At 40.5% G+C, this 15,157-nt stretch overlaps 1 protein-coding gene across 1 annotated transcript in view; it reads right to left on the bottom strand.

The window, feature by feature from the left end:
* Positions 1 to 15,157, bottom strand: part of LOC149440925 (interleukin-13 receptor subunit alpha-1-like) — a 109,079-nt gene that overhangs the window by 40,323 nt on the left and 53,599 nt on the right. Inside the window, exons 4-5 of the mRNA XM_089657957.1 lie at positions 10,272 to 10,392; positions 971 to 1,015 (exon numbers count right to left, since the gene is read on the bottom strand). Of these exons, the coding sequence (XP_089514083.1) occupies positions 971 to 1,015; positions 10,272 to 10,392 (166 nt within the window). The remainder of the gene's footprint in view (positions 1 to 970; positions 1,016 to 10,271; positions 10,393 to 15,157) is intronic.

Genomic DNA, 15,157 nt, shown 5'->3' with positions numbered 1-15,157 from the left:
AAGACTCACCTGTAGTTGAATTCTTGGTAAGTAGGATTTTGTTGTCTAAAATTTAGCTTTGCTCCTAAGGCTGGCCATACATTATACAATTATCTGCAGATTTTTGGTTTAGATTTACCAAAAACCATATAATAGGAGGACAAACCTAAACAACACTTTCAGTTGTATCCAATTAGGCAGGCCCTTGCACTACATAGTTGAAGGTAAATCTAAAGGAAATTGGGCAGAAAATCTGCAGATAATTGTATAATGTATGGCCAGCCTAAGACTTTCATTGGGGTGTATTCATTTTTGCAACTTGGTCATGAATGAATTTATTAGGAAATATACTTTTTTGTGTGTGCAAATTAACAAATCTTGCTTGCAATCAATGGCCTGAATTTGTGGGAGTATTTTGTAGTATAGTGTCCCATGGAAAATGTTGATTCTGAGAGGAAAGTAAAGGTTTCCTGACAAATCTGTTGGGGTGTACTCACTTATGCTGGGCACTGTGTGTGTGTGTATATATATATATATATATATATATATATATATAGTGATGGAACCACCAGGGTCGTATATAAATGTATATAAATATATACATATATTTATTTATTTATATAGAGATAGATAAAATAAAGGGTTGTCTTGTCTATATTTGTGGGTGGTGAACTTTAACTTTTATTTAGTTTTTTTATTGAGAAGTGTATTAGTTTGTGATTGGTGTTTCACTTTCACTTTTATATTAACAACACTGTAATCTAGATCTCACGAGATTACAGATTAGCATTAACAGTTCCTAAGTGTTCTGAATGTTTGAAGATCATGTCTCTTCTCCTAAAGAGAGCTGATGTTCACAGGTTAATAAACAAGCACACAGAGTAGAAGGTTTCAGGCTGAGAATGCCGGCAATGTGCTCAGCACTGAATTACCACTGCTTCATAAACGGACACCTAAATACACTTTAAATGAAATTTATAACTAAACTTACTCTGCCAGTGTATACATTCTTTTTGATGTTGAGGTGTCCTTCATCCTAAAATATAAAAAAAATATATAACGAAATTACCAGCAAACATTTTTTAAGTCTACTTGCTTGAAATACATTTTATACATTACTGAGTGCCCTATAAAAAAAAGTGCTGTTTTTTGTGAGCAAGTGGATATGTTTAATAATTACTATTACTTACATCTCTACAATCCAGCATTCACAGATAATTCCCCATATCTCTGCCACTAGTAAGACCCACTCTTCAGCACAGATACCTCACTCCCTAGTACCCATGTCTCTAGTGAGATCTGCACCCCAGTACACATACCTCACCTCCATTAACCATGCCACTAGTGAGATCCGCACCCCAGTACACATGCTTCACCCGCATGAACCATGTCACTAGTGAGATATGCACCCCAATACACATACCTCACCTCCATTGACCATGCCACTACTGAGATATGCATCCCAGTACACATACCTCACCTCCATTAACCATGTCACTAGTGAGATCTGCACCCCAGTACACATACCTCACCTCCATTAACCATGTCACTAGTGAGATCTGCACCCCAGTATACATACCTCTCCTCCATTAACCATGCAACTTGTGAGATCTGCACCCCAGTACACATACCTCACCTCCATTAACCATGTCACTAGTGAGATCTGCACCCCAGAACACATACCTCACCTCCATTAACCATGCAACTAGTGAGATCTGCACCCCAGTACACATACCTCACCTCCATTAACCATGTCACTAGTGAAATCTGCACCCCAGTACACATCTCATCCTCATTAACCATATCCGTAGTGAGCTCTGTACCCCAGTACACGTTTCACGACTATTAACCATGTCAGTAGTGAGATTTGTACCCCAGTACACTTACGTCACCTCCATTAACCATGCCACTAGTGAGATCTGCACCCCAGTACACATACCTCATCTCCATTAACCAAGTCACTAGTGAAATCTGCACCCCAGTACACATCTCATCCTCATTAACCATATCAGTAGTGAGCTCTGTACCCCAGTACACGTTTCACGGCTATTAACCATGTCAGTAGTGAGATATGCACCCCAGCACACATACCTCATCTCCATTAACCATGCCACTAGTGCGATCTGCACCCCAGTACATATGCCTCACCCACATGAACCATGTCACTAGTGAGATATGCACCCTAATACACATACCTCACCTCCATTAACCATGTCAGTAGTGAGATCTGCACTCTGGTACACATGCTTTACCCCATTAACCATGTTACTAATGAAATCTGCACCCCAGTACACGTCTCATCCCCAATAACCATGTCAGTAGTGAGCTCTATACCCCAGTACATGTTTCACCCCCATTAACCATGTCAATAGTGAGATCTGTACCCCAGTATGCATGTCTCACCCCCATTAACAATGTCATTAGTGAAATCTGCACCCTGGTACACATGCCTCATCCCCATTAACCATGTCAGTAGTGAGATCTGCACCCCAGTACATATACCTAACCTCCATTAACCATGTCAGTAGTGAGATCTGCACCCGGTACACATACCTCACCCCCATTAACCATGTCACTAGTGAGGTGCACACCCCAATACACATACCTCATTCCCATTATACATGTCTCTAGTGAGATGTTCACCTCAATACATTATATCTCAACCCCATTAACCATGTCACTAGTGAGATCTGCACCCTAGTACACATCTCCCCTCCATTAACCATGTCACTAGTGTGATCTGCACCCCAGTACACGTCTCCCCTCCATTAACCATTTCACTAGTGAGATGTGCACACCAATGCACATACCTCACCTCCATTAATCCTGTCACTAGTGAGATATGCACCCCAATACACATACCTTACCACTAGTCTACATGACAGATCTACTCTTAGCTTCAAGACTCTGCTGCTGTGACTTGCCATCTGGTACAATGCAGGAGTAGAGGACACACCCCCAAGAATACAAGGCATTTTGTGACTGGACAAGGGGAGAGAAGGGGTATATGAATAAGAGGTCCACCCTTTGTCTAATCACAGAATGACTTGTGTTCTGTGAATAGAATACAGGACATTTTTCAATGGTTGAATGAGGAGGAGGGTGATGTCTGCATCTTCTTCCTCTGGGTGGCCCCATACCAAGCTATCTGCTATGGAGGCACCTGTCCAGGGGTGTTCCCGAGCCAGGCTGTCCACACACACAGCCTGGCTTGGCCACACCCCCTGCTCTCTCCTCACAGGCTTTGACAGCGGGAGCCTATGGCTTTGCAGTGCTAGGACAGCGCTGAACTGTGAGTGGTGCTATGTAAATGTTTAGGGGCTGGGGAGGGGGGAGTTGAAGAGTTAATGGAGCTTTTCATACCTTAATGCAGGGAGTACATTAAAGTAAAAAGATGTTTTGAAGTTAGAACCACTTTAAAGTGAATAACTCTACACAAAGTTCACTATATGGTCCACTTCTGCATTTACACATGATGATCATATCCCAATCAATTGGCTCTTATGAAGAGAGAATCAATTCATCTGCTCATCAAAGCGTTTAGGCACGGTGATTTTTTTGATATACAAAATAATACAATACACCTCAATACAATACTAATCAAAAAGATACAAAATTATGTCTCTAGGCTATCGATAAAACTGGTTTGAAGCACAGTTTTATATGGGCTACATTTTTTTAAATAATATATATCATAAGAATAAATTCATTTTGTTATCTAAATTCATATAAAAAGGCATAATAATAAAATTCCTAGGTAAGAAGATAAAATATTTCCAAGGTCAGATGATAACTAGACATTTTTAAAGAGAAACTAAGGATCGGGCTGCAGAGTTGCCTCTAAAATCCTAACAAGTGGCCCTAGAGTACATGTGCCATTAAACAAAACTCACTAGGCATAGCATTCTCCAAGTTCACACATGCTGGACCTTAGGATGTGCTGCGTTATAAGACATTGGTATCTGTTAAAGAGTGCAGAATGTGCATTTAAAAAATGTAACACCCGGGCAAATGAGTGGAGAACACTTTGAACATAAGCCTAAGTATTATTTGAACTCTATACATTTTATTTAAAGACCATTGAACTCCAAGGAGTTAGTTTAAAGGATCCATTATTAATACTAATCTGTTTGTAGTGTGTATTACATTTTTGCAGCCATTACCACCTATTGTGTGTAGTCCCTGCTAGGGACAAAATACATTGATGAACAGAAATAGAAAATTAGTGGAGTATGATTACACTGCAGGGGAGGACTGACAACTCATGGGGCCCCTGTGTCCTCGCCCAAACCCAAAAAAGCCTATGAAAAAGCCAATGAAAGGTACCAGGGGCATCTCATGGGGCCCCCTACTGACCCCGGGCCCTCGGGCAGTGCCTGAGTGCTCGAATAGTCAGTCCGCCCCTGTTACACTGTATACTTTTTATGTAAAAATAATCCCGGTCAGGGTAAAAGTACATTGGTTAAGAGACGGAGTGTCATAACACTGTTTACTGTATATGTAGGAATACTTGTGGCTTATCAGTTCTTAAAGTGACTAATCTGAAAGTGAGAACTTTTACTTACGGCTTCTGAGAGCCAGATTGTTTGCCATTTTCTAGATGGGTATAATGGAATTTCTGGACAAAATCCTACTCTCTAGTACAAAAATATGCTGTTTTTAAAGAACCATAATTTCAGCTACATTTATTGCAAGAAATCTCAGAGTGAGCGCACACATAGTGAAAGCTGAAATCTGTCTTGCGCTAGGTAGACTTGTAATGTAAACTATGAGCTTATAGGAAACAGCAGCTCATATGGAAATGTTCACTAGTAGGAGGCAGGATGGTGTCAAAGATTCTGCAGTTTTGGGGGCTCTGATCTTTTTTTATGCTATGCTATCAGATATCATAATATAAATAATAAAAAAAATCCCTGCTCTGTTAAATATCACAGAAGACGAAAAAAAAATCACACCATAGAAAAATAAGTAGAGCTGCTACCATCTATACGTGCAATCACTATACACTTTAAAAAACAATCAATCAGATAAAAGTGAAGCACTCCCCTCTACAAACATAAAAGTAAATATGAGACAGCAAAATATTACAATAATGCAAAAAAAAAAAAAGTCCTAAATAAAGTCCCAAATGTTACACACATGAAATATAAATTGACTAAGTAAAAGTCCCATATACAGTCCAGTATAAATCTTTACACAGTCTTGATCTGGCAAATAGCCTGTAAACTTCAACAATTCTTTAGTGTATATGAAGCCCCTTTTTTTGTGATTTACATGTCTAGTACATGCTGAGGACTGGAGAGCTGGAAACGATATCTGCATGCTGATCGGCTGGCTGCACTAAAAAGCACTTATTGACCTCCTTTTAAATAATGAGGTCTGTGTTATAAGGTGAGGAGACATCTTCACTGTGTGTGGTGGTGGGCACTGTAAAATTGATGAACTTCACAGGCTATTTGCTAGATCAAGATTGCTTAAATATTTAAATTAGCATGTGTATGGGACTTTTGCCAACCCTAGGTTCATACCTAAGCATTTTCTGCAATGTTTAGCAGAAACGCAGTACAGTCCCTTTAACATGATTTCCTATGGGACATGTTCACATCTGTGCGTTTCCACCTGGTGCGTTTTTTGTAAAAGGGTCAGGGACTTTTTTGAACACAAAAAGTTGCATTTTTGGTTTTATAGACTGCAATGGAAATGCTGCAGAAAAGCATGTACTACGTTTTGCTGTGTTATTGATGCGTTTTTGATGCGTTTTGTATTTTAAATCTGCCTAGCAACAAGGAAAAAAAATGCAAAATGCATCAAAAACATGGCAAAAACACATCAAAAACACAGGTGCAAAAATGCAAAACGCAATGCAGAAACGGCTCAAACGCAACCTGCATATGTCTGAACCTAGCCTTAGTCACTTTATATTTCACATGTGTGGCATTTGGGAATTTATACTTTTAAGTTTGTAGCATGAAGTGCTTCACTTATATCTGATTGATAATCAGATAACTTTGCAAGATATGGTAGATGACAAGAGGAAGCTCAATTCTTTACAAACCTTTTGGCAGATAAAATAGTTCCTGTACTGAGTTTTATAACTCTCTTATTAGCTGACTGGCTGGATTTGCCCTTTAGGACAAAATAACACTTAGGCATGCCAATGTTGTGCGTTCATGCACAGCAGGCCCAGCCTGGCCAAAAATTGGCTGCTCAGTCTAAAATGCCCAAGCCTGTTTTTTGTTCCAGTTCGGGCCTGATACACAGGGATTAATGCACATTACAGCATGCATTAATATGTGCTACAATAAGGGAGCCCATTCAATATGATTTTTTTGGGCAACACAGTGTATCACCCAATTCCATACATGGGTTGTGGGGTGAGCTGCATTGTGCCGTGCTCTACTGCACAATCAATGAAGTGCCTTTCACAATGAATGGTGCCACAACACACTGCAAATACAGTAGAGCATTCTACTATTCTAGGCATTGCAGAAACGCGTATTGACTTGTAGGTTTTAGCACACGTTGCTGCAACGTGCAAGTATGAATGGGTCCTTAAGATTTCCTACAGTGTATATAAAGAAGCTCATTGTGATTCATGTATTTGCCACAGTCTTGCAAATTACTAACCCACATAATTTTCCTATCAGCTCATTTTGACGTCAAAAGGCTCTGAACTCTAAAGCCCCTACATGTTCCAACACAGTAAGAGCTCGTTCTACTACTCTACACGCCAAACACAGGCATGAGGCCAACAAAAGTGGATGGGGGTATATACCGGTAATGGGATCAGAAACAAACTGACAGGATAGAAATATAGAAGCAACTACCTGTGGCTTGCAAACTCTAAGGGAAATATCTTTAAAGTGTTACTAAACCCAGGACCCTGCATTCACTATATCTGGTCTGCCACAGTACACAGAACACAGAAGTGCAATTAGTTTAGTAAATATAAACTGTTAAATACCTTTTCTCATTAGCAGTATATAGCAGTTTTGTGTTCAGCAGAGCACTGTTTAAGGCTTGTAGGAGGAGTTTTCATTTTCACCTGGATTGTCCTATGAGGTTGCAAGACCCCTGACCCATCAGAAATGGGAACTGATGAACAGGAAAATAATTTAATTATTTCTACTGCTTACTGGTTGTATTTGCTGTATCTGCAAGTTGCTTCTGAAGTTATATTCTTCTTTTATTTTATGCTCTGTTCAATGGCATGTGGAGCTCCATTTTTAATTCATATGTCCCTTCAATAGGCCAAAAAGTTGTATTGAAATGGTGCAATGATTTTGTCAGTAAGCCATTAAAGTTATAACTTATTTTTTGTAATTTTTCATAAAAATTATTTTTAGGGAAAATATGTGAGCAATAACCTCTGCCTTGTGCTGTGGGTTGAAGCTGTAACAGCTTGAACTCTTCTGGGAAGGCTGTTCATAAGGTTTAGGAGTGTGTCTATGGGAATGTTTGACCATTCTTCCAGAAGCACATTTGTGAGGTCAGGCACTGATGTCGGACGTGAAGGCCTGGCTCACATTCTCCACTCTAATTCATCCCATAGGTGATCAGGTTGAGGTCAGGAATCTGTGCAGGCCAGTCAAGTTCCTCCACCCCATGAACTTGTCCAAAATGTCTTGGTATGCTGACACCTTCAGACTCGCCTTCACTGGAACTAAGGGGCAAAGCCCAACCCCTGAAAAACAACCCAACAACATAATCCCCCCTCCACCAAACTTTACACTTGGCACAATGGCAAGTCAGGCATGTACCGTTCATCGGATTGCCAGAAAGAGAGCCATGATTTGTCACTCCAGAGAACACGTCTCCACTGCTCTAGAGTCCAGTGGTGGCGTGCTTTATGCCACTGCATCTGACGCTTTGCATTGCACTTGGTGATGTACGGCTTGGATGCAGCTGCTCAGCCATGGAAACCCATTCCATGAAGCTCTCTACGCACTGTTGTAGTGCTAATCTGAAGGCCACATGAAGTTTGGAGGTCTTTAGCTGCTGACTCTGCAGACAGTTGGCGACTTCTGATCACTGTGTACTTCAGCATGCGCTGACCCCGCTCTGTCATTTTACGTGGCCTTTCACAAACATTTGTAAAAGCAGTCTGCATGCCTAGATGCTTGATTTTATATACTTGTGGCCATGGAGGTGATTGGAATACCTGAATCCAATGATTTGGAGGGGTGTCCCAGTACTTTTGGCAATATAATATGTATTTATATATATATATATACAGTATATAGGCAAATTGCTTAACATAAAGAATCTAAATTAAAGAAATGCTTTTAGTACAGGGAATCCTATCTGGCAATGTGTTACTATGCCATTGAGGCCTCATGGGGTGCAAGCAACATTTCAGCACCTAATGTATGATCTTTTGGAGGGGCATCTTGATGACATGATGGTGTTCAGTTCCATTTGGGAAGAACACATGTAATGTCTGGATTCCATCCTGTCCTGTAATAAATCTTCAGACTCACTGTCAAACCCTGTACAAGTGCTTATTTGCCTTTATTCAGGATGAATATTTGGAATACATTTTGGGCAATGGTAAAGTGAAACCTGAAATGGCAAACATTAAACATTCTTAGAGCTCTAGCACAAAAAAAGAAGTTTGTTACTTTCTAGGTCTTCAGCTAAATACTACAGAAGGTTTATTTATGATTTTTCATAATCACAGCACCACATACTGAGACCACGAAAAATGAAAAAAGCAATCAAATATTATGGAGTACGGAATGTGAAAAATCCTTCACTAAAATGAAAGATATTCTCTGTAATGACCCTATTCTGAGAAAAGAGATTCTTCGAAGCCTTTTATTGTCCAAACAAACTCTTCTGAAGTTGGTTTAGAAGCTGTTTTAAGAAAGGAATTTGATGGGAAAGACCACTCAGTGCTCTATAAAAGCAGACAATAGTTTCCCAGAGAAATAGATACGCTGTCCTAGAGAAAGAATGTCTGCCTATAGAGTTGGCCTTGGAGTCTCAAAGCTACCATATTTTATGGCAGGACTTTTCTGCTGGTAACAGATCCACTTCTGTGACTTAAAGTGTGTGTTACCCCAACATTTCATGTTTCTGATGTGTGTCTGTGTTACCATGTGCTTGTGATAAAAAGTATTCTGTTCTCTTTGCATTGCTTCGTTTGTGTGAAATACCTGGTGATCCTGCCAGACCCCCCCCCCCTGATTACCTATGTCAAACTAACCATGCAAGGGCATGGAAGCACATCCATCCCAATGTGGTCAGTTTGCTTCTTTGGCTACTTGAGAGAACAGCTTGCCTGTACTCCAGTGGTCAGACCTCTGCTGACATGGCCCTTTTGCCAAGTTCTTCAATGGGAAGATCAGTGTACAGCTGTCCCTCTGTATCCTGCTGACATGTCCCGTTGTCCAGCTACTCACAGTGTATTTCTTTCTGCATTTTACACAGCACTGCATCTGTACTTCAAGCTGCTGCCACACACACCCCTATCGCCACAAGGAATCTCTAAGCCTCTTAATGCAGCAAAACAATGATCATGTGATCACTTATAAATAATAAATTATATACTATATACAAGGTATACAAGATAAAGGTTCACGTATACTTTAACTCCATGAAAGAAAATTGTCAGAGTAACCAGGTGGTGTCTAGCACTGCAACTCTTTCAATTTCCTAAACAATATAGACCCGGTAAAGAAAATAAGAATGCTGGTGATTTGTTTCATTATGAAGTTAGTTGATGCCCAGTATGTCAAGCTATATAGTATGCGATAATACAGTATTTTTAGAAAAGGTTCTCTAATGAGACATCAGGGGTCTTTAAGACCCCTAATGCCTCACCTGTCTTCCACTGAAGCTAATGGAGCACAGATCGTGCTGTAAGTCACACCCCTTACAGACTGCACTACATGCCAAAGTGGAAGAGATGCTTATAGAGCTGCCACTGCTGTATCTGCTATCAGTGTCGAGTGGCTTATCCAGTTCAGATATGGGGCCTGGGGATATATTACCACATTACACTACTTTAGTCATAGGAGTGGTTGTGGGAACTCTACCCCACTGAATTTTTAGGTATTAGTATTAGGTATCAGTAGAACTTTGAGATACTTTCTCTTGGACCACCACTGTTTCCGAACACGGACATGTACGTATTTCTGATTCTTCGCTAACCTCTTTTTTGCAAGGTGCAGTTCTTGGTCTAGTTCTGATCCCTACTGTGTAATGTCACTATGTTCTGATTATTACTGCTACCACCTGCCTATAATTTGGGTTCAAGTATTCTATCTGCAAATCTTCTGTTTACGAACCAGTAAAAGATGCGGTAAGTTGTGTTGGGTGGAGTATTTGGTCCAGATTGCCAAGTGCACTTTACATGTTCCTGATAATGCCAAACGCAGTGGAAATTGATTACAGCTGTTTGTTCATCACCTAGAAAACAAGCAAGTTATAATTTTTATTTATAGTTCAGCATTGTAAAAAAAAATTTAATTTGCATAAGTTGAGTGATGTCTTTTGTTTTTTAACATAAACAATTAGGTCATACTTAGTCTTTGTTAGCCACGCAAAACTAACACTGGACTAACTGGCTGAGGTGTCAGTAGTGGCATTTGACAGGTGGCAGTGGTGTATTTATGTAACACAAAAATAACCCCTCCCCCGAGAGAGCCTGCCATTGACCAACAACATCCCTGCCCCCCCTCTCCCCCCTGAGAGAGCCTTCCACTACCACTGCCCCCCATACACCAGCCACAATCCGCCACGGCAAGACAGAGAAAGACATTTGCCTTCACAGCTCCGGATATCCCTGGGAACAAGAATGGGGTAGTGCATACACCGTCATGAAACCCACAGTCTTTCTCGGAACCCACCAGGACCCCATGCCGGGTGTGTCCCTTCTTCCGTCCCTTCTTCCAAGGGGAAGTGCTCCCCCCCCTGAAAAATGCTGCCCTAGGCAAATGCTTTGTTGGTCTTGTGGTAAATACACCCCTGACTGGTGGTGAGGAGGCAATCTATCGCCACCTCACCATCTGTGTAAACCCTTTTACTTGAATGGGCTGCATTCCGTGGGGACGGGGCATAAATCCTGCCATGGCCATGAAGTTAGGTATCATGGCCGTGGCATATGTACACCTCCAATCACTGCCTGTGCAACTTAAGGGGGAAAAGTTGAGGAGTGGCAAAAATGTGTTTTTACCGCCTGCTAACCGCAAGTGTAAACAAGCCCTATGAGATTAGATGTACACTATGGGATTAATTAAGACAAATAGACTTTTTTCACTTTGACTTCCATCATCTAATCTTGTGCAAACAAAAATGTTGCTTTTTTTGCATGACACACTTTTCAAACACACTTTTCTTGCATGTGTTTGAGTATTTTTTGCAAAGTGAAACGTCATTACGATCACTATGCTTTCAGACAAATTCCCTTGCAAATGCAACTTCCCTTGCAAAGTGAACAGCCCATTTGCCTTTAGTACATCAACCTTTATATGTGTAAAGGTTTGTGGACACCTGACAATCACACTGTAGTGGACCTGTTGGACAAACTATTACAAAATCATGGGCAGAAACATACCCCCCTCCCCCACACCTTTGCAGCCTCCACTCTTCTGGTTAGGCTTTCTAAGAGATTTGGAAATGTGTATTTGGGAATGCATGTCCAATCAGCCATAAATAGCATATGTGAGCTCAGGTAATAGTGTTGCTCATAGTTGGCATTCCAGGTCATCCCAAAGGTATTTTTTAGGGTTTAGGTTTCATCAAACTCATCAAACCATTACTTTATGGACCTGGATTTACATACAAGGGTGCAGTCTTGCTGTAACAGAAAAGGCCTTCCTGAAACAAATGTCACATGTTTTAAACGGTTTATAATGTATTTTTATGATGCAGTAATAACAGTACCCTTCATTGGTTCCCCAACGTCTTCATTATGGGAAGCTGCCATTCTCTCAGAAACATTGGTCTTATGGAACTGACTTGAAAACAATAAGACCTGTCTTGAGCTGGCCATACACTATGAGGTTTTTCATTCAGGCAATGAGCTGAACAGAAAAAAAGCTAAAACCACAAGGTTGATGGAGGAATACGGCCCTCACCATTACCCAGGACATTGTATTCTGACAGCGCACCTGCTCTCCTTAGAACAGCCTTTCTCAACCAGGGTGCCCAGGCACCCTGGGGTACCTTCAGGCTTCTTCAGGGATGCCTTGGCATAATGCCCAAAAATTGTATACAAGCCAGCAGGTGGATCAAACTTGCTTTTTAGTACACAAAGCCAAAGGTTTCATTGTGCACTTGTATGACCTTCTAGCTGCCAGCATCCTAACAACCTATGACATCATCAGTTGTTAAGGAGGATGTCGGGTGCATTCACATCATCCTTGTTTGGCCCTCCCCTACCCCTCTCCATCAGCACTGGGGTCACATTAGCAAAGTGAGGGAGAGAAAATGAGACACACTGGAATATTAGTCAGTACCAATGTGCAAAGGTGTATTTGCTTTGGGAGAATAAATCACCTCTGATGTTGGGTGTACTGGATGTGTGTAGAATAGTTTTTTACATTTTAAATTGGGGTGCCTTGAGAGTGCAGAATTTGAAAGGGTGCCTTGAGATTATCCATAATTTTAAATGGTTCCTTGAGATTATACACAATTTTAAAGGGTGACTTGACTGAAAAAAGGTTGAGAAACACTGCCTAATGCAGGCCATGGACGGTTCGTTTATAGGACAATTTTTCATCAAAAAAACGAAACATCGGTCGTTCTGTAAACCGATGTTGCCACCAATGATTGCGAAAATCGGCCGATTTTCACAAATTTTCCAGCATGACCGATAAAAGAAATGAGGAGGAATCGTGAAAATCAGCCGATGACATTGCCCCACTAACAGTGCGAAAGTCGGCCGATTATTCTTTCGAACGAAAAATCGGCCAATAAACGAATTGTCTATGGCCTGCATTAGAGTACACTGATTGGCGGCTGCATCTGCTGATGGAGAAACATTTTCCAACTTGTCCATTTTAGCATAATTTGATCAACTTCTGTTAAGCAGGGACAATAACAAACTGAGTGAAATTCATCCAGTTCCTGATGAATCAGCTGGATTTCGATCATTTGATCATTGTATTTTCAGCTTAAAGGATAAGTTGACCTTTGGGAACATGTTACATGTTCCACCAATTTTTAGAGTGGAACATGTAACATGCTCCCATAGCCGCAGCAGCACCCGCCACCCCCCCTCCCCCCTCCCCCTCTGACAGATAGTATGGGGAAACTTCTCCGCGTACTATCTGTCACATTTAAAAACAGCACAGCCGAGCGGGGCTCTGCCCACATGGCCATGTCACTCATTTGTAGTGCTCTGTGAACGAGTGCCTACAAGTCCCCACAATGCTGTGGAGCGCCATGGTAGTTCATTGAAGCTTCCTGTCAGAATATTTGCCTGACCGCACATTCCGTATGTCAAGCAGAAATTCTGACAGATCTGCAGGAGAGCTGCATAGCATCAGTGATCTATTGATCCCTGATGCAATGCTTTCCTGGCTCCTTTGAACAAAAATAATAAATGCACTTTTTTTTACCTGCAAAACAAATGTGCATTTATTATTTTTGTCCAAAAGGTGAACATATCCTTTAAAGCGGAGTTGCACCTAAAAAAAATAAAATAAAAGTCAGCAGCTACAAAAACTGTAGCTGCTGACTTGTAATATACAGCCACTTACCTGTCCCTCGGTCCAGCGGTGTCTTCACCACCGCTGGTTTCACCGGCTATCTTCTCTCCCTGGCACCAGCATCTTCATTATGGGCACCTGGCTGTGACAGCTTGCGGCTTCACAGCCGGGTGCCCACTGCACATGTGCGAGTAGCGCTGTGCTTTGTGAATGACCCCGTAGTCTTCTAGGACCTGTCACGTGTCCCAGAAATCTACAGGGAGGGAGAGGAGGCGGACAACTTCCACTTCCAATTGCCTAGATGATCACCGCAGAAGTTGGAGTGGGTACCTGTCAAATTTGGGTACCCACTCCCCAAAGGTGCCAATCCTTAACCGTTTCAATACCGTGCAATTTTACACCTTCCTGCCCAGGCCATTTTTCAGGTTTCAGCGCTCTCACACTTTGAATGACAATTGCGCGGTCATACAACATTGTACCCAAACTAAAATTTTATCATTTTTTTCACACAACTAGAGCTTTCTTTTGGTGGTATTTAATCACCGCTGGGGTTTTTATTTTTTGCTAAATTAACAAAAAAAGACCAAAAATTTTGAAAAAAAAACACATTTTTCTTTGTTTCTGTTATAAAAGTTTACAAATAAATAATTGTTCTTCGTAAATTTAGGCCGAGATGTATTCTGCTACATGTCTTTGGTGAAAATAACCCAAATTAGGATGTATTTTTTAGTTTGTAGGAAAGTTATAGAGTTCACAAACTATGGTATAGATCTGAATATTGATCAATCCTGAAGTACTGACAGCCAATCTAATATCTTGAGGTCCAAGAATGTCAGAACAGTACAGATATCCCCCAAATGACCCTTTTTGCAGAGTAGACAGTCCGACGTACTTCATAAGAGGCATGGCGAGTTTTTTGAAGTTGTATTTTTTTGTCATAATTTTTCGGAAAATGAAAAAATTAAAAAAATTATTTTCACTATTTTTTTTTACATACTGTCACCAGTGCAGTACAGCGTGATCATATAACTGGCATGGCGGTGAACAGCGACACTGACTGGTGACAGTATGAAAAAAAAATATATATATTTTTTTTTTTTTTTTTTTTTATTATATTTAATTTTTTATTACATTTTTTTTTATTTTTTTTAAGATTTTTTTTTCATATTTTACTATGACCAAAACAGTACAATGTTACCATAGTAACACTGTACTACTTTGGGGAAGTGATCAGTATTTTTTTTTTTTTTTTTTTTTTTTACACAATTTGCTTATAGCAAAGAATTACTTTGCTATAAGCAAGCATTTACCTGAATGAAATCGATTCATTCAGCTTTTTTTTTTTTTTTTTTTTTTTTTTTGTGCTTCGCTGTGATTTGGTCACAGCTAATCACATGACATGTGCATGTGATTAGCTGTGACCATTCACAGCTAGGCACTAGTATACAATGGATGGCATCATGAATGAAGCCATCCATTGTATACAACTGTCATGTGACCTGCTGTGATTGGTCACAGCA

This window comes from Staurois parvus, unplaced genomic scaffold (genome assembly GCF_062004578.1).
Source record: "Staurois parvus isolate SC_StPar_1 unplaced genomic scaffold, SC_StPar_1.0 ptg001045l, whole genome shotgun sequence".
Taxonomy (NCBI): domain Eukaryota; kingdom Metazoa; phylum Chordata; class Amphibia; order Anura; family Ranidae; genus Staurois; species Staurois parvus.
This window is presented reverse-complemented; position numbering and strand designations above follow the sequence as displayed.